The following is a 24,748-nucleotide window of genomic DNA, read 5'->3' on the forward strand; positions in this document are numbered from 1 at the left end:
TCTTACAAGTGGCATAATTTCTAGTTTAATATATCCACCTTATCTCCAGTTTGAGAACCATAATGCAGAAATTCAAAAAAAAAGTCTGCACCACCCAGAGTAAATATACAGAATGTTAGAGTTATGGTTACACACAGATCCTGTTTTCTTTCCTTTAGATGGCGTATAAGAGATGGAGATAAAAGGCGACAGGCAAAAGCATACAGCCTGTGTGGGTGAAAGTTGTCTTTCCAGTTGGCTAGGCATCCAGTCATTCGCTCCATCCATCTGTCAGGCTTGTCCCTAGTGGCTACACTGAGGGCTCGCTCTCTCTGCCACTCTCTCTCTAGCCTGCAATTGTTCAGTGATCCAGACACTGGTCAGCCGCTCCCTCTCTCCATTCTGTCTTCCACTGAGGAGGCTGGAGAGCAGAGACACAGAGGCAGGCACTGACTGTTACAGCCCACTCACCGTGTTTACATCCAGCAAATTAACACAAACATGGCAGGGGGATATGAGATCCTGCCCAGGGCCTGAACCCAGCAGCAACTGTCACTTACATCACACTCACACACACAATGGGGGGTGAAAAGAGACACACACACATACGTTTGTGTGGTTATTTACTAAATTAGTGACGTGTGGGTCATTTAATACCTGCACCCACCTGACCTGTTATGAGAGTCAACCCACTCCACCCACTCCACCCAACCTGCAAACCAATAATTAGATAATGACGACATCCAACCTCCACATGCATATCAAAACATCACGGTACAATACATTTTACAGTTTGGTTATGTAGATTATTGATAGCCAGGGCATAAGAGGATCTGCATCCTCCAGTGTGTGTGTGTGTTAGATAGAATGTGAGAGAGAGAGAGAGAGAGAGAGAGAGAGAGAGAGAGAGAAAGTGGACTAATAATCAGTCTAGACTATGGCACATCTTGCAATGTTCTGTCAGTTATCTAGAAGTTATATATACCAAAGTGACCCGACCCGTCTGAACCTGTAATATTTCCTGGTGTAAGCCCGAACACATCACTGCTTCAGATGCTGCAGGGATTTAATGAACTGAAAGAGAAGTTTTTCTCACGGTATAAAGCAGCTGTGGACAGCAGACACCGTAAGTATCACATTCACTCAGAGATCAGTGCAGACTGATTTACTGACTTTCCTGCTTTAACCACATTAAAGTCAATTATTTATATTTGAAGCATTACTATGGTGTTGCTGCATGTCTGCAGAGAGTATTTAGTTTGAAATAATGTGGTTACATGCAGCAGCAGGACTGATACGTCGTTAAATCTGCAGCCTCTGAGAAGGGCTGCTCCTGAGCACACGGCTGCTCACTGCGTTTACCTTCATGAAAATCAGGCTGCAGTGTAACTATACAGACCTCTACACACATAAGACTGGTCATATTCTGCCGTTGTTATGAAGGGGACACATCGTAGACTCTTTAACTTTCTTTTAAGCAAAAGTAGCGTCTCATGTTTTATACTTGAAACACATTGACATTAATTACTGAACTATGTAAACATGTATGAGGTGAGATACATTAGTATCATTTCTAAAAATATGATCACATAAGCAATTTCACCAAATCATTATTATAGTAACTAGTTGATGGAAAATCATACATACATGCATGAAAATTTAAATAAAGTTTAATAGATAAAACAATCATAATGAATCATAGGGGCTGTCAACGTGTTCACATTTAGACAAACTGCAGGTTTTTCTGTCTGAGAGTTCAGATGGAGCCTGGCTGTTCAAAGTCACACGTGTGTGCAGTCGCAGGATGCACGCACAGACGTATGTACACATATACATACATTACACGTGTGCATGAACATGCGTACGAGTTATACTAAAAAAACACACACACACACACACACACACACACACACACATAGGCTCTTCCTCTCAGATAAGTGAAGAATAAAACAGAGCATGTCGCTATACTTATACAGGATCGCTGCAATCATTTCAATTAAAGTTTTCATTTTGAAAGTGGCCTTTAAAAATGCTGTACATTAAAAAACAAAATATAAAACTAATGTCATTTCTAAAATTCTGAGGATGTCTCTCTTGGTGGTCCTCCAAGGAAAGCTCTGGGTTTAGTGACACTTGGGATATAAGATAGGCAAAACTATCATTGTGTCCTGGCAGGCTTCTCATCTTTTTAACCACCAGATATTTCAGTTACACTGTACGCTCGTCCACTTTGAAGCTTAACATAAGCAGGCACACAAGACGCCCCGCAAAACCACTTAGCTCTTCATGAACAAACAGATCTAACAGAGTGAAAATCTGACTAGTCAAGCTACTTTACTCCCTCTAAGCTTCTGTTGTCTCCTCTGTGGCGGAGGCTTTTGTCTGACAGATGTTTACAGGGGATGGGCGATGTTTCCTCGCTGCGTGCTGCCTGGGAAAACATCTGGAGTTTGCAGGGATTTACCAGTAATCCCCTCGGCAAGCTGTGGAGCACTCTCTTAGAATTTCAATGTGTCTGTAAAGTAAGCAAGCTTTTCTGGAAAAGAAAAAAACTGACAGGGCCCGCTTTGCAACAAGCATTGCTGGGGTCAAAAGTTCTGTAAGCCTCTTACCATTCCAGCTCTTAGGCATAAATAAATTAAACCGGCTTGACTAAAATGGCTCCAATAAACTCTCATTAAAGTCCTCCAAGCGTGGACGGATGGGCAGAGGGATAAAACTTTCATGCAGATCAACTCGTTCATTATTTGACGAGAAGGGAACCGTGTTTGCCATAGGGATGGTTACACTGGAGGAATCTTCTGAAGCAGGGAACACAATTAGTTGCAAGCAACAAACCTAGAAGCAAACCAGCCGACAAAAGCCTCCCAATAGACGTCTAATGGAGGATTATATTCCTCAAGAAAGTCCCTGAGCACAATGATCCACAGGAATGTATAGCTTTGGTTTCTCCCTGAGTTTATGTTTGAAATAAGCGATCCCACCCAAGAGATGTTTCTAAACCATGTGTCTCTCATATAACATATTGTGGCATCATAAGAGACTGCAATAAGCATCCCTTAATGATAACCCACACCCCACTCTCTGGTTTTTACAGTCATTATAGTCATTACAGTCACCCCCTACTATTCAACAAACCAAGCCCGGCACACAGGAACAGTAAATATAGTCAATCTACAGCCCCTCGCTCTCAGTGGGAGCATGGACAGAGGGGCCACATCTCAGTTTGCACAGGTCTCAACAGAAGAACATCTGGGATTGAGCCAATTATTAGTAAATGAATTATCATATGCCAAGTATATAAAACACAGCTGTTACAGTTAAAAACAATGCCATGAAAATCACAGACATCCCAGTCGAACCTATTTTAGGATGTTAGTATTTAAGCCTTCCAAATTAAACCTGATGAAGATATATTCCTCTCTTGATTATTTGATCTGCCTTTACAAATGATGACGACGACACTGAAAAGCAAAGAAGGCAACAGATACTAACAAATCCATGTTATGAAGAACCAGACATCTTGTAAGTAAGCTGGTGTGAAGTGAATCAGCAGGCATATAAATCAGCCAATGTGAAGACAGCCAACATTTGTTTGAAGGTTTGAAAGTCCTTTTGTAGAAGACGTGGTCCGAAGGATGAAATGTGATCCAAAGTAAACACAAGTGGCAGACAAATATTGTGCTGTGTGCGGGACACTGTATGTAGAAAAACCCAAGAATCTACTAAACACATGAATGCACCGTCTGTCTACACCATAAATAGCTTCTCATCAATGTACTGTACACACACTCAACACAATAAACAAACACAAGTCGGCCACAAAAACGGTCAACCAGCGTCAGCGCTGCCAAATGCGAGCTCAGTGATAAATCTTTCCTAAAGCACACTGAAGCTTGGTATAAGTTAGATTCTCACAAGGTGTGGCTCAGAGGCCTAGCTGCTAACATATCACTGACTGCTGGTTGTATAAGTAGTGGGAAGCAGCTACAGTACATTTACTCGAGTGCTACACTAGGTTGAGTACTTCCATTTTCTGATATTATACTTCGCAACATTTCACAGGGAAATATTGTACTTTTTTACTCCTCAAGGTTCATTCAACAGATTAAGTTACTAGTTACTTCACAGACTCAGATTATATATAAAATAAAGCAGTCTGGTTGGGGTACACTTCTCAGATGATTTCATTTCTGTAACCTAGAGGTGAAATTAAAATAAAATCAAAAAACATGGATGCAGATTTGTGTAACATCACTTGTTTTTCTTCTTTATTACCTCATTAATTATCTCACCACCCCTCAGGTTTATTTTGTGAAACATTGTTAAGTTGGAAGCCAATAAACTATCTAACTAGATGCAATTAATACTAACTCCTCCTCAACCAGCTACAGAGGAGAATGCAATCCTTAATAATCATTCTGTGCTTTGACTTAATTAGGTCGTTGTGCAGGTTCCAGGTGATTGTTTCACTGTCAGTAGCTACTGTGCGGAACAGTGCACAATAAAATCTTTACATACAAACTACTCACAACAAAGATCTTTACTTAAAGATTCTGAAATAACATTGAAATAATACAAACTTCCATTTGTACAATAATAATGAGTTAGTTTCCACTGATATTTGCTCACTGTAGCCTCGTAAAAGGCAACAGTCAAATGGCCTAAAATGTAAATGTGTCTCTGCGAGTGCGACCATCTGGCTATGGGAGAGGTCAGCGTTAACACACCAATCACAGGCCACTCAGTGTGTGTTAAATTGAATTAGTCCAGTGTGAGTCAGGTCTGCTCTGTGTGTCTCCTCGCAGACACACAGAGCCCGACTTCAGTGTTGTTCTCTTTCCACTCGGAGGAATGTAACCCACCTCCAGCCCCCCCCCCTCTTGTCTCAACCCCCCCTCCCTCTCATAGCCTCTCACTTGAGGACATGAGCCCACACACAGGGGTAGCAATTACCCTTTCTCCAGACTTGAATGACCCTGGGATGTTGACCCAGAAGCCACCATGCTTTGTGCCCTTCTAACCCCTTTTCTTCAGAGATCGAAACGGGGGTGGGGGGGGTGGGGGGTGAGGAAAGACAGCCACTCAGTCAAAAATGGCAGTGCTTGTTTAAGGTCACTTCCTATTCGCATGCTGCTGAAAGCGTGCCTGTCAATCACATCTAATCACACAGAGGCTGGCTGCTCCTGAGGCAAGACAGCTGGGAGCAGGAAAAGCAGACGGCTGTGTAAGCCCGTCTTCTCCTCCAACACACACAGCTTTCACCCCAGACCTCCATAAGCACTGACACACACATCCTGCTCTTGTACTCGCCTCGCTCCTATACTTACTTTTAACTGACAACGCTGACAAGTATAGGAAAACCAAGCCACTTAGACTTTCAGCACCAGCTGATCAAATGTACAAATACTTTCTGGAGCTTCTGCAATTGTTCCGAGTGGTGAAAATAAGAGACAATTCTGATTCAACAGGGCTTGTAACAAATCAGTTTTACTGTTTTATCTTTCTTTATCTGTTTTATCTTCCTTTTCACTTACCTCTATTATATCCTCCTGCATTTTTTTTTTGGTCAAATATGAAACTGAAATGTTCTCACTTATCTCTGACCAAGTGTGAATGCATGGGAAAGGAGCATGGCACTGGACTCCCTTCTTCCACTTTTACACCAGACTCTGCCAGCCACACTGTTGTCATGGCTGCTTTAACTGGTCTCCTTTGTTGTGTCTTTGCAGAGTTTTACAACATTTCTCTGTGATCTGACAACTTTTTGTTGGTGTTTTTTGGCAGGTTCCTCTGCTTACCAACACTACTTTAATGGTTCACATGTTATTTCAATGAACAAATGTGCTATACATGCAGTATACAGTATTTATGTCCATAGTTCACAGTTATATTAGTTGGCTCTGTATGGATCTATTTAGAAGACATGTGACTGTGAAATATCATTTGATGAGCCATAAAAGCAAATAAAATAAAAAATCGCTCTGGTTCTAACAGATAAAAGGAGCGGCCATCTTCTCACTTTTCCACCTCAAGACTGCACAAGTACAAAATGGAAGACCAGATGGAAACAGAGCACCTCGGGCACCAACAGATGCTCCCATGAGGCCACTTGGCGCACACTCACTTACCCACCATAATAAGTCTGATTATGGCAAAGCCAGTCAAACACATGCACACTGTTATTCCATATTTTCGTAGCGCCAAATGTTTTAACTAAACTGCGAGAGGCATAAACCAGAGTAAACAGAGCTCTGCTTCGCTGCGTTTTATGTAATGAGATAGCTTTATCGATCCTACAGGGCGGACACCTGATGCTAAGAGGAGAACCTGATCAGTGTGCGGGGTCAACACCAAAACCGTTAGTCATGACACAAAGAGAGACGAGGCATGAACAGGGGCTCGGTCTAATGGCCGGCCAGCTGACTGACTGACTGGATGGCGGCTGGTGGCTGACGTCTGGCTGATTGACTGCGTTACTGGCTGACTGACTGGTTAACGGACTGAAGGTAATTGTAACTGAAGCCTTTTTTATTATCATCACAGCAGTTCGGGGAGAGAGCTGGTGGCTGGTCCAAAGTTTGGCTTTCACAGTCCACACACAGAAGAGCAACACTGACGACTTGTGTCCCGTCAGACTCACTCGCATTACACAAGCTATAGGATCTAATGTCCAGATGATGACATCACGAAACATTAAGGTGTTATCACTGTACTACATCACAAGACAGGGTCATGCCCTCATCATACATCAAACTACTTCTACAACACACTGTACAAGTGTGTTAAATCATTTAAGTGAATGTATCTTCTTTCACATGATCTTTACACTACATTTGTTTATATACCGATTGCGGACTTTATATTTATACTGTTAAGGTAGAACAGGTAAGAATTAGCGTTTAACAATAGCTACTAAAAGTGTGTCTCAGGCTGGTTGATAGTATGCATGCCACAGGTACAGTAAGTCCTATTTATTTGTATGAAAAGAAAAAATCTGGAATGTTTTTGAGACTACAGAATCTCGTTCACACACAGGCAACAACTGAACATGTTTTTGCCATTTAGCGATATTAAACTTCTTTTGCAAAGATAAGTTCTCACTGGAGCAGACTGCAGCGTAATAATAGGCAAGAATGTGTACGTGTTCAAACACAACACAAAACACACTAAACCAACAAATGACATTGGACGTAGGCTGTTTGCAGAGTATTAGTCTGCCTTTCAATGTAATTGTGTATTTACAGGAAACGCACCGTCAGCATCCAGGAGTCAATATTCCCATGGGCAAAATTACCCAGAGAACATGTTTAACCTCCACTTTACCACAGGCCTGCAGACATAAGTTGCACTGTGAATTTAAAACAACCGCCGAGAGAAGATAGATAAAGAATGTCCATGAGTGAAAGAGAATCCGTACACAGCTAAATAATTCAACATTTTCATGAACAATCAATATCATATGGTTATATATTTGCCAGGACACCCTGGGCAGGAAAAAAAAAATCTACATATGGACTTACCTTCTCATTGTACTTGAACTTGACATAGAACCAACTGGACTTGATCATCCTCCTCTCTGTTCCTGACTGATTCAGTGTGCCGGGGAAAAGTCTAAGCCTCCTCCAAAGACTGATGTTGACTGTGCAGCGCGGTGACACTGAAATGCTTCTTGCTACTTTATCCCTCCGGTCTTTGTGCTCGTTCTTTCTCGCTCTGCCTCTGACTTCAAGCCTCTAAGCCTGCTACCGTTTCTTTCACTCCCTCGTCTTCGTAGTGTAGTGTGGTCTGCGGTGTGTGTGTGCAGTCTGTGTGTGTATGTGTGTGGCTTGGCGGGTTTGGAAGGCTGACAGAAGAGCTCCTCAGATGGGCTTCAGCTGTGTTCGGCAGTGGTGGCAGATGCCAGAAGGGGGAATGTTTCCCTTCTGAGTGGGCAAACTCTAAAGACTGAAGCACCAGCCTCCCTCACTGCCCTCTCCCTCTCTCCTTCCTCTAACTTTCGTCTCCTACTTGCTCCCTTTCTCTCCTTCTCTTGCTCTTTTTTCATTTTTTCCCTCTTTTGCCCTTTACTCACTCGATGTCTCCCCCCAGTGCTTCCTACTGCTCTTTTGTGGACTGTTCAGCTCTTTGAGTCCGACCTCATTTAACCCCCTTCTGTATCTATTTCAATCTTGCGTCTCTCTGCCCTCTGTAAAGTAACACTGTGTTATTATTTCTACAGACAACAGCCCCTGATGTTGGTCTGACCCTGAAGGCGCAGCGTTCCCATGAGCCAAATAAACGCTGACGGCTTCACAAATATGCCTCTGTCAAATGCAGTTATGTCAAGATCGCATTGGATATAGCTCAACTCTGCATGATAGCTTCAAATATGTAGTGTTTCAGTTTCATATATTATGAGTCCAGTGCTCACTCTCTTTTTGCGCTGTCTTGGTCTCCACCAAACACACAGGAAGATAACTTCTAAATGCTCCACTATGTTCACCAGCCTTGTCTGCTGTTCAGTACTGACCAGGTAGTGGACAGTGGATATCAACACAATGGTGCTAACAGACTGAATCAAAATGGTAACGCCTCAGGCCTTGAAACCTAAACGATGCATTCAGAGATGCTAAAGCTCTGTAGAGCTGAGAGGAAATGCAGAGTTGGGTGAGACCTGTCTGTGGGTGTCACAATGAGCATCATCCTGCACATCACACTTGATAATTTGTTCTATTGTTAGTATTACATTATAGATTAGAGCAGCTTTGAGGTAATGAAAAATTGTTTTTCCTGATAAACTGGTAAACATTCACTTATAAACACTTTGAAAAAAACATAATCAATCAAATCAAATCAAATCATAATTTACTAAGCATTAAGGACTCTGTGGGTGTAGTATGATTAGATCTGATGATGTGGCCTGTAAAACACACAAACAACCGCACAGCTAGATTCAAACCTGTGACAGAGACAAAAATACAAATACGTTGATGTCTTATGTGAAATAACCAAAACTTTGGCAAAAATCTGTGTTCACAGAAGATCTCATCAGTCATTGTAAAGAGCTGAACGAGAAAAACAGCATGAATGATAAAAGCCTCTTATCAACGGCTGTCCAGTGCTACAGGTGGTGAAAAATGTATTTTTAAGTAACAAAGTTTCCCTCACAATTGTATATTTATATAAACAAAGCATTATCACACACAGACCATAAGTAGTGTCCGAGCTTTCAGCTTGCTGTACTTTAGGAAACACATAGAACTACTCGTACTCAGTTAGATGAACTGTATGTTCAAGAAAACTAAAGCTGTTGACTGTTGACCTTGTGTACTTTGATTCATTTGCTGCTTGAAACAGATGTTGACATTAACCATAAACTGAGCCTCAAATGAAGCAGCGAAGCTTCATATAAGCTTCCTAACATTGTTTGCCATGAACACCTCAAGCAGGTGACATTATCCTGTCACCACATCAGAACTACAGCAGCAACTGTAAAAGACCACAGACAGACAGACAGACAGACAGACAGACAGACAGACAGCCTATGTACGCATAGTAAAATTTACTGAAAACAGAAAACATTTGTCTGAAAGTTCCACTGGGAGCATGTTTGGAAGGCAGCCTAGTCCATCAGTACAGTTGTACTGTTTTTATGTTTAAGCCATTACTTCAGCATCTGAATATTACACAGTGACATTTCCTGGTGCGTTCCTCTAGGTGTGCCGACTCTGTGTCATTTGAGAGTTTTGTGATCTTATATTTCTCGACTGTGAGGACTGTAGTTTAAAATGGCCCAAACAAATTCCCTGTCCTTGTGCATTTACAAGCTAAATTTTTGCTCATGTCTCCACATCATTCATGATATGTCCGATCAATGAAATCACTATGTAAACAGAGCCATCAGTGCGGACTCAAGGTTTCAGAAGAGGGCAGCAAACTAACATTATGAACAGGATCTTCAAAAAGACAGTGGCCTACTGTGAAGGCTTAAGGACTAAAAAGGCCACAGCCAGAGCAGAGACTGGGCCACCCAGCCACTGTTTACCTTCTGCCACTCCCCTCAGTGCAGAGGGCCCAGATCCCATACACACAACACCACTGTGTATATAATCATGTCACCTTTGACTATGGCTTGAGATGTCTGCCAGCTAGAATGGGCTCCTGTATCCCACAGGATTTAGCCTAATTTGGCAGCTCCCGAGTTTAACTGAGACAACCTCTCTATCATAGGACAGCAGAGGGTTATAAACAAAAGCAATCAGACTCAGTAGTGCCAATAACTGTATTACCATCCATGGAAACATAGTCTCCTTTGCCCTGGGATAGTTTTGTGCCAGTACAGGAAAAAAGTCACTGTGGGAGAACAGGAAAGACTTACATCCTAGTTTGACTTGATCTCTTACACGAGCTATGCTTATAAAAATGGAGCTTTTACAGGGAATTGTTTGGCATCTGTAGCAAATGATGTAAACAGTTTGGCTGGCTAGACGTACATGAGAGGCAGTTTGTGGTAAGAAAAAAACTTTCTATGCAAGATAAGGCTTATAATTCTTCAATCAATAACATTGGAAATTATTTATCCAACATAATTTACCAAGTATTAACACAAGCTTATGTTCTTTTTGTATTGAATAGAACCAGATAAAATAATACAGTTGCTTGTTGTTCAGTCAGTCACAGAAGAATCCAATATAAGTAAACATTTCTTTTATCAGAAAAACTGACCAATTTATCTTTATTAAGATATTTCATTTGAAACAGACTTAACGTTACTGAATGATATGATTATTATTTAATCAAAAGTGATATTATAATTATTAATAACAGCTGCAGAATTGTCCTGCTGTGGTAATAATTACAAAGTCACGTCTGACTGACACGGCTCTACTTCGTAGCTGCTGGTGCTAACTTTAGCTCCACAGTTTAATAGGACAAACTATCTTATAGCTCTGAATCCTTAATCCAGACTTTGAAACATTCTTTCACTTTTTAAGCAAGATTAGTGTATTTTTTTTGTTATGTACAATTCTAGAGTAAAAAAGTAAAAGATTGGACACCCCAAGAGATTTGAGCTCTCAGATAACTTTCACCAAGGTCTTAGATCTTAATTAGCTTGTTCACAATCATCGTTACAAAAAGCCAGGTGATGCAAATTTCAAAGCTTTATACATATTCTGACTCCTGAGACCTTGTCCCAACAATCAGCAACCATGCACTTCTCTTGCCCTGCACTCTGAAAATTAAAATAGTTGCTGCCCACAAAGCAAGAGAAGGCTATAAGAAGATAGTAAAACTTCTGAGAGACCTGCTTGTAGGACAGTTAGACAGGCAAATCAAAACCCCCGTTTGACTGCAAAGACCTTCATGATCTAGCTGACTCTGGAGGGGTGGTGCACTGTGCTACTGTGCAGCAACACCTGCACAGATATGACCTTCATGGAAGATTCATAAGAAGAAAACTGTGGTTTTTTTGGGGGGGTCCAGACATTACTTCCTGGTCCTATTGACGTCAATACGTCTCTTTGTGCTGCCCACCTGCAAGCTGGACACCCCCTGTAAGCTTGGCACGCCCCCACACAAGGTGCAGCACATAACTACTTATAATGAAGAGTTTTCTTTAGTTTTGTAGCCATGCTAAAAAAGACACTGTGTTCTCAATTTGCTTGGAGAAATCTACTTCATTTTTTCCACGGTCCTCCACTGCTCCAAACATTAAAGTGTGAGCCCGCACTTCAAGGAGGACTGCTCCAGAAACCGCACACAGTTAGACGCTTCATCTTCACAAGGTTACTTCTATAATTCACACTTAATGTGGCTGAACGGAGGGACTCAGACTCACAGCCTGTCAGTCTGCATTATCATTGTGGATCTGTGATGTTTCAAATTCGCCGCGACCTGATCACGTTAGTAAGAAGCAGCGTAGCAAAGATATAAATGCTTAAACCTTTGTAAACATTGACATGCTGTAGCTCGTTAGCTCAAATAAATTATCCATAATCTAACCATTCAGTTAATTTTTCAGTAACTATACCCTCTAAAGTTTTCAATTCATTCAGATTTACCTGCATTGTAAACTAGCAAGAGATCCCTACTTGTTGACTGACTGTTCTTCCATTATTTATATTCCTTTATTCCAGAAGTGTCCACACATAAAGACTCAAAAGGGTTTCTCATAAAAGTATTCCAAGTTATGAACATTGTCATCTGAAGTCTTTGCAGACTGGCCAGTGTCTTGATTCGCAGCACATCCACATTCCTGCCTCTTCCCTCGCTCCGGCTGCCGGACAGTGGGTACACGCTTGTTTTCCAAGTCCAGGTTGAGAAGGTGGATCGGGTCTGTCATCTTCTGGTTCAGGATGAGACTCTTCATAAAAAGGAAAAGGCAGAACCGAAGCTGCAAAAACCGTTTGTTTACAAAAGACATGCGGAACGTGTCTTTGCCAAGGTAGATGCCCGCAAACTGACCAATCAGAGCACACTGGGCTCTGATTGGTACAGTATAAAATGTACAGAGGAAGAAAAATAATGTCTTTTCCGAACATTCAAGCATGTAAATCTATTTTAGTTGACACCAAGAATGAAATGATGAACACTAAAAATGTCAATAATAGGTCCCCTTTAAAACAGAACTTGGCCACAATGAACAAAGTTGTGTTTGGAGAAAAAAAGGTACGGAATTTCATGAAAGGAACAATGTGCTGTTAAGCAAGGAGGTGGATCAATCACGCTTTGGGCTTGTGTTGCAGCCAGTGGGACAGGGAACGTTTCACTGATAGAGGGGAAAATGGATTCAATTAAATACCAGCAAATCGCAGAAACAAACATCACACTGTCTGTAAAAAAGCTGAAGATGAAAAGAAGATGGCTTCTACAAAAGGATATTGATCCTAAACACACCTCAAAATCCACAATGAACTATTTCAAGAGCCGCCAGCTGAGGGTTTGTCACGGCCCTCACAGCCCCTGGACCTAAACATCACTGAACATGTCTGGAAAGAGAAGTGAAGAATTGAAAGACTATTAACTGCTACAACAAGCGTTTACAAACTATGATACTGGCCAAGGGGATGTTGCTACACACTGACCATGCAGAGAGCCAAAACCTTTGCTTCTGCTTTGTTTTGTTTTTTTGAAACTGTAAAAGATGGAAATAAAAAAACAAAAGAAATCAGGTCATCATTTACTCACTTAGCTATTCACAATAACAGAAAGTTTGGCCACAGTGCCAAAACATTTGCATGCCACTGTATTCACTGATCTACAGCCCACCAGATGAACATTATGTACCGACTATTTTTTCTTCTCTCCCCAGGAGTCTTTAACCCTTCCCTCTACCTTTTAGCATCCTCTCACTTTGGATTCTTATGTCAGAGGCCAGCAGTGAAGTCTTGTCAGGTGGGCTTATCTTCAGCAGTTGGTCTAATCAAAAGAAAAACAAACAGCAGGTTTCCTAGTTGGGGGTTGCTTTGGGCCGGGTGTGTGTTTCGGTGTGTGGGCTGCTGTATAGCGTTTGCTCCGCTCCCGTTTTCTCCTCCTAACTCTTCTCTTTCTCTCGTCTTCTCACTTTCCACTCTCCTCATGTCACCCACGGGGAGCCTGTAGTGCTGTAATGCTAAGTGACAGCCTGCCTGTCTGCTCACTTCCCACACACATGCCTACGCTTGGCCATGTCCCCCATGGCCATCGCTGTGCCTGGATAACAGAGCTGTATGAGCTCGGAGGGCCGAGATCCAACAAAACAGAAAGAAGTAGCTCAGGGTATCATTTCAAAACTTGGTTTGTATTTAGACACAGAGACTTGAGCAAGGCTGAAAAACTGAAGTCAGTGCTCTGGTGATTATCTGTTAAGGACTATAATACACACTTGCTGGAGATTATAAAGTTAACGTGAAATGCTTGTGGGTCTCTCGTTAAACAATTAAACATAGTGTGCAAAGAGATCATATCAAAACAATTAACTTCAGGGGCAGCAGAGTGGAATAACTTGAGGTTAAGGAGCATTGTTTCCGCATGGCTTTATCAGCAGGCAGGAGGCGTAGAGGAGGAAGAAATTGGTTTTCATGCTCCAGTTTTTGGACAACTATCTAATACAGTGATACGTCTCATAGGTGCATGTGGTTTGATATGTTTCCTTTTGATTTCTCCCTTGTTGAATACTTCCTTCCCACTGGGCTGAACAGAGAAACAGCTTTAAAAGCCTACAGGGGCCCTGGAGCTGCCTGCCTGCACAGGCGTTTTCCTGCTGGAGGCTCTGCCTCTCCTGGGGGTTAACACAGACCTGAGTACCTGAGTACCTGAGACCTGAGTGTGTGTGTGTGTGTGTGTGTGTGTGTGTGTGTGTGTGTGTGTGTGTGTGTGTGTGTGTGTGTGTGCGTTTAGTATGGACATGGCTGTGTCTGCGTACTTGACATCCGTGGTATATACTTTTTCAGGAGTGTCCTTTTTGCTTGATACATGATAATGCTAACAACACAACAATATAATATAACACTTTACAAAAAGAAATAAAACCAGATGAGGAAAAAAAGAACATGAGCACATCCCAGCAAATTTCTGTTTGTGTGTTTGTTTGTTTGTCTGTGTGTTAGCAAGCAGCAGACTCATCTCCCCCCCTCTGTCTTCCAGATACAGCTGTCCAGATGTTCAACCCCTCAGAGCCACAACACCTCAGCCCTGCTCCAATTTTCCATTAAACCCGCTGGCACGAAAAAAAGAGCGAGTACGAAGAAGAAAACACCAAACCCTCCTGCAAAAAACTATCTCTCTACTTCCTTAAATGTTCTTTGAGTTTGCTTTAATCTTTTAAGCTCTCAGGGGCTCTATCACAGCTTAGTAATGTTAAATGCAACAAGGGGCTCCTCACATAATCAAATGTAAAGTAAGAGAAGAGACAAAAGGAAAGGCTGGAGGAGGGTAGGGAGAGCAACAGCTCTGAGTTTGTCTGACCCCAGTTCGTCTCTAAGAATGGTTACAACAACTGTCTCATATTCGTAGACCTCCTTCTCCTCCTCTCTCTGTTGCACTGCTGCACGCACCGAGAGGCAGTGGCCCGACATGGCACGACAGAGTGCATGTTTCCTCTCTTCCTCTCCGCAGGCTGTATTGGCCAGCAACACAAAGGCCATTTCCTGCTCTCCACGCACATAGATATTAGAGTTGAAGCTGAGTCTCTCTGATGGCCAGATAATACAGGCCCGAGTCCCATCTAGGCCACAGCCAGGAAATCACGTTAGCCTGCTCCCTCCTCCTGCTAATACTGGGGATTATGGCACCAGGCTGCTTTGGCACAAATTACTTTTGCTGTAAAATGCAGTGAGGCAACTTGTATTAAGGTCCATGAGGTGCAGTAATAACCGGAATTTCCTCTTTTGGGAGGGCTGCACTGACAGGCAGGAGATGTACAGTATATGTTATTATCTATAAAAATGCGTGTAGTATGATTTAATAAGAGATGAAATATGAAATAATCCACAATCCAATTAACAGTTTAGCACATGGAAAAATGGACTGCATGTTTCATTGGCTGCAATTAACAAATGTTTTTTAAATATACAGTTTCCTTGTACAGTTTTTCTAAGCCATAAAGTCTTGCCAAAAACAAATAATAATTGACAAATTATCAAAGGCTCAGTGGTTTTCATATAGTATAGTACTCAATCATTTGAATGCCTGGAAGAACACAAGACTTAAAATTAACATAATATCACTGTTTCATATAGACCATTTTAAGATAAAGTAAAACTGTGTATTTGTTCATGCACCTAATCTTCCCAGCTGGAGGCGTTAATGATAGGAAAGAACTTCAGCTACACTGAATTGAGGTTGTTTGAAAATAAATTAACACGACTAGAGTCATAGTCATGCTAGCAGCTTAATCTCAGTGGTGCTCTGAGCTGAATGCTAACTTCAGCACACTAACATGCTCACACCGATAGTGCTAGCCTGTTAATGTTCAGCAGGTATAGGTTTAACATCTTAGTGTAGCATGTTAGTATACTCACATTTTCTCATTAGCAATACCCAGAGTACAGCTGAAGCAGATGAAGTGTCATAAGCTTTGCAGGTATTTGTTCGTTGAATCAAAATATTGGATAAACAGAAATTTTGACCTGAAGATGGCGCTGGATGGAGAGTCAGAGGATAAAGTTTCAAATCATCGGAGAATCATGAATGTCTGTACCACATTTCATGACAATTCATCTGACACTTTCAGTCTGGACTAAAGTGGTTGACTGAGCGACTGACAGTGCTGTCCCTCGAGCCATAAAGCTATCAAGGCCTAAAGCCGCCTGCTATTCTGCAGAAGCAGCAGCACAGCTGATATACAGCGGAAGATCACAGAGTGGGTGAAGAAATACTTTCAAAGATGTTTGATTTGTTCATTAAAGGCTGTCTGCAACCAACCAAAGGAAACATCAAGGTCACAAGAGAACACTGCTGGTGTGTAGTCACTCTGCAAACCCATGAGCATGTCTCTGACATCATCACTGTCTGGTGTATTTCTGTATTTCCTTCAATGGGGGGCAGCAACATGATGTCCACTGATGAAAATATTCAACATCACAACGCTGCCATGCCTCGTTCCACTGGTGCAGTGATAATGTCACTTACCATCTCCTTCAGATGTGATGGAGAAGATCAACAAGCAGGGAGAGGATGCACAATCTATAATCCAATCTAATCACTGTGACTGAATCTAAGTGTTAAGCACTTAACTGGAGGGAGGAAGGATAAGATACCATGTGAAGACTGTGAGCAGAACTGTGGGAAAATGTTTAGATGAAAGTTAAGTGCAGAAGTTACACTATCCGTCACACACCTGAAATTGGTTTTGGCTAAACGAAATACCTATGAGAGTTAAGTGCTATGATGCAGTGTGATTACATAACGTAACCATGCCATTGCAAAGGCCAGTAGAGAGTTACAGGTGGAAGCCAGCATGTAAAAAAAACACACTGTTACCCTTACCATAACCTCTATTTGCCCTAACATCCACCAGTGATCCAAAAATCTGCTGTTTCCCTATTGGGGACATGACTTCAGTCCAAAATTTGACAAACCACCCCTTATAACTCCTTATAAAGCAGGAGTAGGTAATCTGTTTCAGAAACTCTTTTTGTTATATTCCTTTAAATGCTCTTAATATTCCGATAGCAATGAATAAATCAAATGCTCTGACAATAAACAGAAAAAACTACATCCTCTGTGCCAGTCACAGGGCTGTAAAAACTCCAGTGGACAGTGCAAGAGGCCAAACTAGAGTCAACATTGATGTCGCTTTTCAAAGATGGTGACAACTGAGGGGACAGAGGAGCTAAAAAGCGATGCGATGGTGGCTGTATTTCTGTTAGACAGGTAATTAATTTGATGTTTTTGTTTTGTGAAGTGGATGGGGAGGGGGGTTCTGTTATTTGAAAATAGGTAGCTGCTTCATAAACAGTTTCAGCTGTTTCATCATAGACCAACGTATGTTTTAAGTGTTAGCCAAAGCTAACATTATATAAGATGGATAGATAATGGATGCAGGTGTAAGCAACATCAGCTATGCTAGTACACAGTGTAGCTAACATTATGTTTACACATAACGTTGCCTTGTATGTAATCTGTGTAGCCTTTATGTTTGGTGATGTCTGCATTGTAGTTGTGAGCAGATGTCGTTTTATAGTATTTATCTTATGTCTGTAATGGCTGCTATGTTTTCTTACTTGTGAACGAACCATTCTGTAATGGGATATCACAATGACAAGCTCCGCTCACTCACTCTCTCTCTCTTGTTGACTCCAGCATTGCGCGTTCATGTGTTTTAGGGGAGTGGCTTTGGAGTTATGCCTGAAGGGAGGGGGTGGGAGTTTTTCGGTTGGATACTTTCAAAATCTTGCTAACTCAGGCTAACATCTCCCATATTAATAACTTCAGCTTTAAGTCTACATCTGTCCCCTAAAGTACACACTGGTTAAGTTGATGCTCCTTTAAGTGTCGGAGCCTCTGTCTTTGATGCTTTGGTGATTGTGTGTTTTTAAAACTTATTTTGGGGCTGTGCTCACTCTTGCAGCCCCGAGCAGATGGTGTAGCCGCGGTGTTTCTGGTTAAAGAGCACCATGTTGGGCAAGTGACAGGTCTGTTTACAGTGTTGGTGCTCTGAAAGACGTCACAGCACAGAAAAAAGGCCAAAATTAAAGCGAAGTGAATGCCAGCTGTACCCTTTCGCACTCATGACAACAGCCAGATGTTAGCGGGTGTTAGTGTAAGTGTTTTTTGTCCAGTGTAAAAGGGGCTTTAGTGGATCTCCCACCCCCCCACCCCCCCAAAAAAAAGAAAAAGAAAAAGAAAAAAGAAGGGGGGGGGGGTATCCTCACTACATAAGTCAGAAGGCACTTTGGACAGGGATTTCTTTGAGGAGGGGAAACATAAACTCCAGAGAGAAATAGGCAAGAGAAAAAGCACGGGAAATGATTCCATGTTTCAATGACTTTCAGATGCATGAGCCATTGCCAACACCATGATGTCTGAGTTCACCTCCTCCCTGTCTGAATGCCTTCGCACGCATTTGCCCTCTCCTCCCTTCTACGAGGGAAGCAGCCCACAGACCCAGCTGTCCCAGCATCGGTCGGTAGATGGATCAGATGAAAGCAGGAAACAGATAAACACAGACTAATTGCTCACAGACAGGAGAGAGCTGGGATAGGGCGAGTGGGGGTGGGAGGGTGTTAGTTGTAAGGCAAAGGTTCAGAAACAGGATGGCTGGAAGTAGAATTGGAGCTGGTCTGCTGCTGGGTTAACTGATGCTAGCCAGGGCCCTGAAATCTTTTGCATGTGCACCCTGGACGACAACACTTCCGAATCATTACCAGAAAAGATGATTTAAGAAGGAGAAACAGAGATGAAATTCATGAAAAAGTGAGTAAAGGAACCTGCTAGTGGCCAGAAAAAGAGGGCACAAAGTTGTTTAATCACAGCATGGATTTCATGTTAATAGCATTATTTAACTGTGCACTTCAGAACGCACACACGAGAAGAAAACAGCTCAACCCAGGACTGTTCAAAAAAACAACTGAATGCCATAACAAAGTTTGTGGGACAAAATGAGTTGTTTCTACACCAGAATCCTTGTTACAATTACCAGCAGACTTTCAATGGTTTTGTTACATACTGAACAGACGAGGTTATATATTTTTGATATGATGGAATTGACGCGCAGGGCTTTACGACATTTCTTTTTGAAAGAAACAACATGAATGCATCTCTTTTTTAACATTAAAAATACAGTACTCATAAGAGGTAAGAGAAAACTGACTTAAGTAAGAGATTACTAAAGAGTTGAAAAAAATAGGATGATGTTCTTTGAACCTGACAAAGGACATTTTCAAACAGCATACATGCAGACAGTTATTTTGAGGCTTTGCAATTGTTGTTAGGGTCTGATAGTATTTTATGGAAACTGAATTCAGTATTAAATCCACCTACTGAATTTGAAGCCATTCAAATTTTAATTTTATTGAACCTATTCATGTTATTAATAAAGGTTTAATGTGTAAGATCTGGCCAGAATTTTGGTTTAAAATGTTCAAAAAATGAACCAACACTATCAACAGTATGTGAAGAACCACAATGATGATGTCATGACCAAGACCTCCATCTATTGTATTTCACAGATTTCTACTGAAATGAGCATGCTAACCAGCTAGCCCTGACATGTCCCGTGTTGTAATACCACTTTGTTACACTAGATGCCGTGTGAGTCAGCGTAGCGTCGAGTCTGCCCTCAGTCCCCCGAAAAACAGCTTCCTCCAGAGCTTCAAGTTACGCTACAGCTCCTGACTAGCATCACAGAAACGCAGAGATGGCTGAAGCTCCTGGAAAACGATCATTATCTCCATCCCGAAGGACCGCTCCCGACAAGACACCACATTCAACAGCAAAGAAAAGAATCACGAGTAACTCTCGATGTGGCTTTCCACCGCTGGAGAAAGCTCTGGGCGAGTAAAGAGATGCGGTTTGATGCCGAGCTCGCAACTTTTCTTTTAGACTGGTGAGAAAACTCTAATGTTGGTCTTTCGCGAAAAGTATCATTAGTGCAACTGATGACAAACCGTACCGACAAACATTTCAAGTGGCATAAATGTTTGATATTGATGTTGACGAAAGGTGTTTTAGCGGTTTAGTAGAATTTTGCCTGTTCCTACAGCTGTTGTCATGCTAGTTACATCAGTAATTTTAGGCTTATTTTATTATGACTGTAAATTGAGATTGTATGGATCCATTAGACCGAGTGAATACGTCGATCGGTTCACCATGTTGTAACCACTTTAATGTTATGAGATCAGGCACGGTTGAAAGTTCACTACGTCTTTACATTTCTGAGGAATTTTCAGCATACCTCTGTCTTCATCAGGACCTGAGCCAGTTCGGACACCACTTCCACCTGTCCCACCAACGCCAGCGGCAGAGAGTGTACAGACACAGTGAGGAAGGTGTAGGTGAGTAAAATTCTATCATTCACTTTTCCAAGTAAGACTTGTCAATACCACTGTGATTAAATAAGAGCCACAGTGTATACATGTTCATACTGCTGATTCATTATAATGAATATTTATACCACAGTTAAACCACTGCCTATATTGGTTATGTATTTTACAGTATATCCATATTTGTAGTACTCTCTATTGTTTATTGGTTACATTTCATAATATCAATGATACTAGTGTTCACATTGTGTATATCTCAGCATGTTCATGCCAATATTAATATTGTATTTATTTTAGCATATTCATATCTATCCTTACTATTTATTATACACACACAACAGACCTAACATGTTTGAATATAAAGAACTTGTATGATCTAAACTAATTGTCCTATCACATGTTTGTCTGTATCAAGACCAGAATTCCAGTCCAGTCTTCCTCAATGATGGACCAGCACCTGCCTTTTCTTCTGTCTGGCCTCATCAATCATCAACAACCACATTACAGTAACACCTTGGAGTATTATCCCTGCACAGAATAGATATTGTCTATACTGTGATATTAACTTAACACTTTTGTACATAGTTCATTGTTTTATTTTTTGATATGTGTATCTATGTATATCTATATTCTTGACTGTTGACTGTGTATTTTACCTTTTTATTGTTATTTCCTATAAATGTGTTGATTGTATACTGCACCAAACACCAAGGGATACTGCATGACACAGATTCAAAATCCATATTTTTATAGGTAAATAAAAAACATACTGTTTGTATTACAGGTACTCATAATTTGTCTCAGTGCTAACAACATTTTTTTCAATATCCACAATAAATGTACAGATAAATAATAAATTATGAGAAACACAGGGAAAACAAAAATATGATTAACTGGACGGGGGTGAAGAGGTGAAATGCTGCACCATATGGAGGTGGAGCAAGTAGCAAAATCTTACACAATACACCTTTAAATTTTTGAAAAATTACTAAATTGTCTAAAATTAAAAAGATTCAGTGGAAACGTGTTGGATGATACAACAGAAGCTGTTTTGAGCAGCAGCCTAATTAATATGTGAAACCTGCAGCTACAACTTGAAAATGAAATTGGAATTCAAATCATCCTAAAAGAAATGCTTGTGCCAAAGATGCTCCGCATACAAAGTTAAGTTAATATACATACAGCAAAGAAATGATTTTTACCCCTGAAACTGAGGAGACGTGATCAGCTAGAGAGCATACCTATCATTGTGTTGGAGTTATGAATGAATTAATCAATGAATTAATCAATCAATCAATGTGTTTGATGAGTTAGACAGACTGATTGCAATTAGTTCCAATCATTAAGGGTTAAAATACAAAAAGTCTGAAGGCTTAGCTCTGTTGTGGTCCTCTGAATGTAACAAACAGCATGACAAAAAGGACACAGGACAAACACATACAGACCAACAGCTACAAACAATACTTATAATGGTGAAGTAAAATGTTCTACATGTTCTGAACTCACCTCACTATGTATTTCAGGTTCTAAATAACTTTGAATATGTGGTGTGACATTTTAGGCTTAAAGGAACCTACAAAAAGCTGCAGCTATAAAGTGGAATTAGAGAGTACTGCTTCTTTTACCTCATCAACAGGTCAAGTACACACACCAGCTTGCAGAGACAACACAAACCACACAACAGTCAATTTTGGCCTCCCATCAAGTTACTCACAGAATTAATATTAATGAGTGACTGCTGATTTCATTAACTGGAGAAAGCAACTGTGAGTGCCAGTTAAAAATGAAGAGCTGCTACTTAAATGTTCTGTATATTGATCTTTAAGATAACTGATTTGTTAACATATTCATTATGGTCAGAGCTTCAGAGTCTGTGCATTTTGTGACCTCAGAATCACTCACACCGGTGTGCTAAAATTATTTTTTTACCCACATCACCTAATTCTGTAGAGCCCTGATATAATTGGTAATGTATTGATACTGTACTAATTGTCTATGGATAACTCTTGACTTCAACAGATGACAGTGTGATTCAAGTGTCCTGTGTTTTGAAAAATGATTCCAGTGATGCTGAATATTAACACAAAACACTGACATGGCCTTCAAAAGCCATTGTTCAGACTCTTGTTACATGACATGCTGAGTGTGATGAATGTGACTGTGACAACCTTTCAACTGCCCATGAGGTGTTCCCTCCAGCAACATGCGTTAGAGAGTACACGAGTGTATGGTTGTCTGCATACACATACATGGACAGACATCTTCCATCTGAAATCATCCATAATAATCTCTGGTGGGAGAACAATGTAAACTAAGCCACATGTGTGCTAGAGTCTGGTGTGTTTAGCCAGTTGTAACAAACTGAGTGGATACAGGACACGGAGAGTGTGGACTCGGGTCAGCTACAGCTCAACCACTAGACATGTCCACATGAAATACTCATTAACATCAGTGAGGATAAAGAGTCCAATGGGCTTCTTTCAGATTTCTAAAAAGTACTTTGCATCAGGCAAATTATTCCATTAAAATGCAAGAAATACTATTTGAAAAGTAAATACTGTGTATTTCTGATGAAAGCTGAAAAATGGTATCTCCACAGTTTCATCTCCCATTACAAAACAATCTCATATTAACCTTCATTAACTCAACAGGATATCAGCATAATACTCAGATGGAACATGACCCACCTCTGTAAACTGCTGTGCATCTCACTCTGTGTGTGTGTTTATAAGAGTGTCCTTGTACACAAGTGTTTCTCTTGAAGCTGGACATAAATATCGAGGCAATTAAGCACAAGCTGCTGAACAAATCTGCTGGAGCAAAGAACAGAAAATAAAAATGCAATATCAAAATTAGAAGGATGAATGGGCTGGATAAGTAACAAACAAACAATCCCAGAGAGAGAGACGTCTCCGTACTCAGTGTGGCCTACTGCACTCTACACTAACTGGGCTTTTCGCATTTACTCAATTTACCGATAGAGACAATGATAAACTGGATGCACTGACTACAGATTTCTGTTCACATTCACTGTTATTACTTATATCATCTCAGTCACTATCCTCAACAATCTGCTAAACTCACATCTTTTAAAGATCAGTACTGAATTACTGATCTGCTGCAAATACACTGCTCAAATAAATTATGCTTACGAATGCTTAAATCACACATCAGATCTTTATGAACGAATTATTCAAGTTGAAAATCTTTACTGATGTACATTGTATAATTTGTCGAGCCCAAAATGATGTTACAACATCATCAACCTATTGAAGGCTGGATTCACAATCACACTGAAGATCAAAGTAACAAATTTAAATCACAGGCTGATCCAACTAGTGTGTATGGCCCCCACGTGCCTGTATGCATGAACGACTGGGCATGCTCCTGATGAGTCGGCGGATCTTGTCCTGGGGGATCTCCTCCCAGACCGGTCAGTGCATCAGTGAGCTCCTGGACAGTCTGTAGTGGTACTTGGTGGCATCGGATACACCATACATAACGTCCCATAGGTGCTCAATTGGATTTAGGTGAGGGGAACATGAGGGCCAGTAAATGGCATCAATGCATTCGTCATCAAGGAACTGCATACACAGTCTGGCCACATGAGGCCGGGCGTTGTCCTGCACCAGGAGGAACCCAGGGCCCACTGCACCAGCGTCAGGTCTGACAATCGCTCTGAGGATTTCATCAACAGCAGTCAGGGTAACATTCGCTGTGACATGGAGGTCTGTGAGACCCTCCAAGGATATGCCTCCCCAGACCATCACTGACCTTCCACCAAACCGGTCATGCTGGATGACGTTACAGGCAGCATAACGTTCACCACGGCGTCTCCAGACTCTTTCACACCTGTCACATGTGCTCAGTGTGTACCTGCTCTCATCTGTGAAGAGAACAGGGCGCCAGTGGTGGACCTGCCAATTCTGGTGTTCTCTGGTGAATGTCATTGAGCTGCACAGTGCTGGGCTGTGAGCACAGGTCCCACTAGAGGACGTGGGGACACTTCTGACACTTTCGTGAGAAACATGCAGGGCGCCTCAGGGCTCACCTAGTAGAGCGTGTACCAGTAAGGTTTAGTACTTACCGCGGAGGCCTGGGTTCGAGTCCGGCACATGACTCTTTGCTGCATGTCATTCCTTCTGTCTCTGTCCAACTTTCATGTCTCTCTCTCATTCTGGCTATAATACAGGCATAAAAAGTCCTAAAAAAAAAAAAACTAAAAGAAAGTCAGAGGATCACTGAAGTCATTATCATTAATCCTGACGGGAACATGAATGTCTGATCCAAATTTCATGGCAAGTCATCCAATATCTGTGGAG

General features: G+C 41.3%; 1 protein-coding gene across 9 annotated transcripts in view; it reads right to left on the reverse strand.

Moving 5' to 3' along the window:
* Window positions 1-24,748, reverse strand: part of auts2a (activator of transcription and developmental regulator AUTS2 a) — a 310,731-nt gene that overhangs the window by 186,499 nt on the left and 99,484 nt on the right. Inside the window, exon 1 of one of the 9 annotated variants that reach the window (XM_056396796.1) lies at window positions 7,503-8,410. The exons of 7 other annotated variants lie outside the window; for them this stretch is intronic. In XM_056396796.1, coding sequence (XP_056252771.1) covers window positions 7,503-7,550 — 48 coding nt within the window. In that variant the 5' untranslated portion in view covers window positions 7,551-8,410. Of the gene's footprint in view, window positions 1-7,502; window positions 8,411-24,748 lie in introns of those variants that run through there. One more of the 9 variants, XM_056396794.1, reaches the window with a different exon arrangement.

The sequence above is a fragment of the Seriola aureovittata genome, chromosome 15, assembly GCF_021018895.1.
Source record: "Seriola aureovittata isolate HTS-2021-v1 ecotype China chromosome 15, ASM2101889v1, whole genome shotgun sequence".
Classification (NCBI taxonomy): Eukaryota; Metazoa; Chordata; class Actinopteri; order Carangiformes; family Carangidae; genus Seriola; species Seriola aureovittata.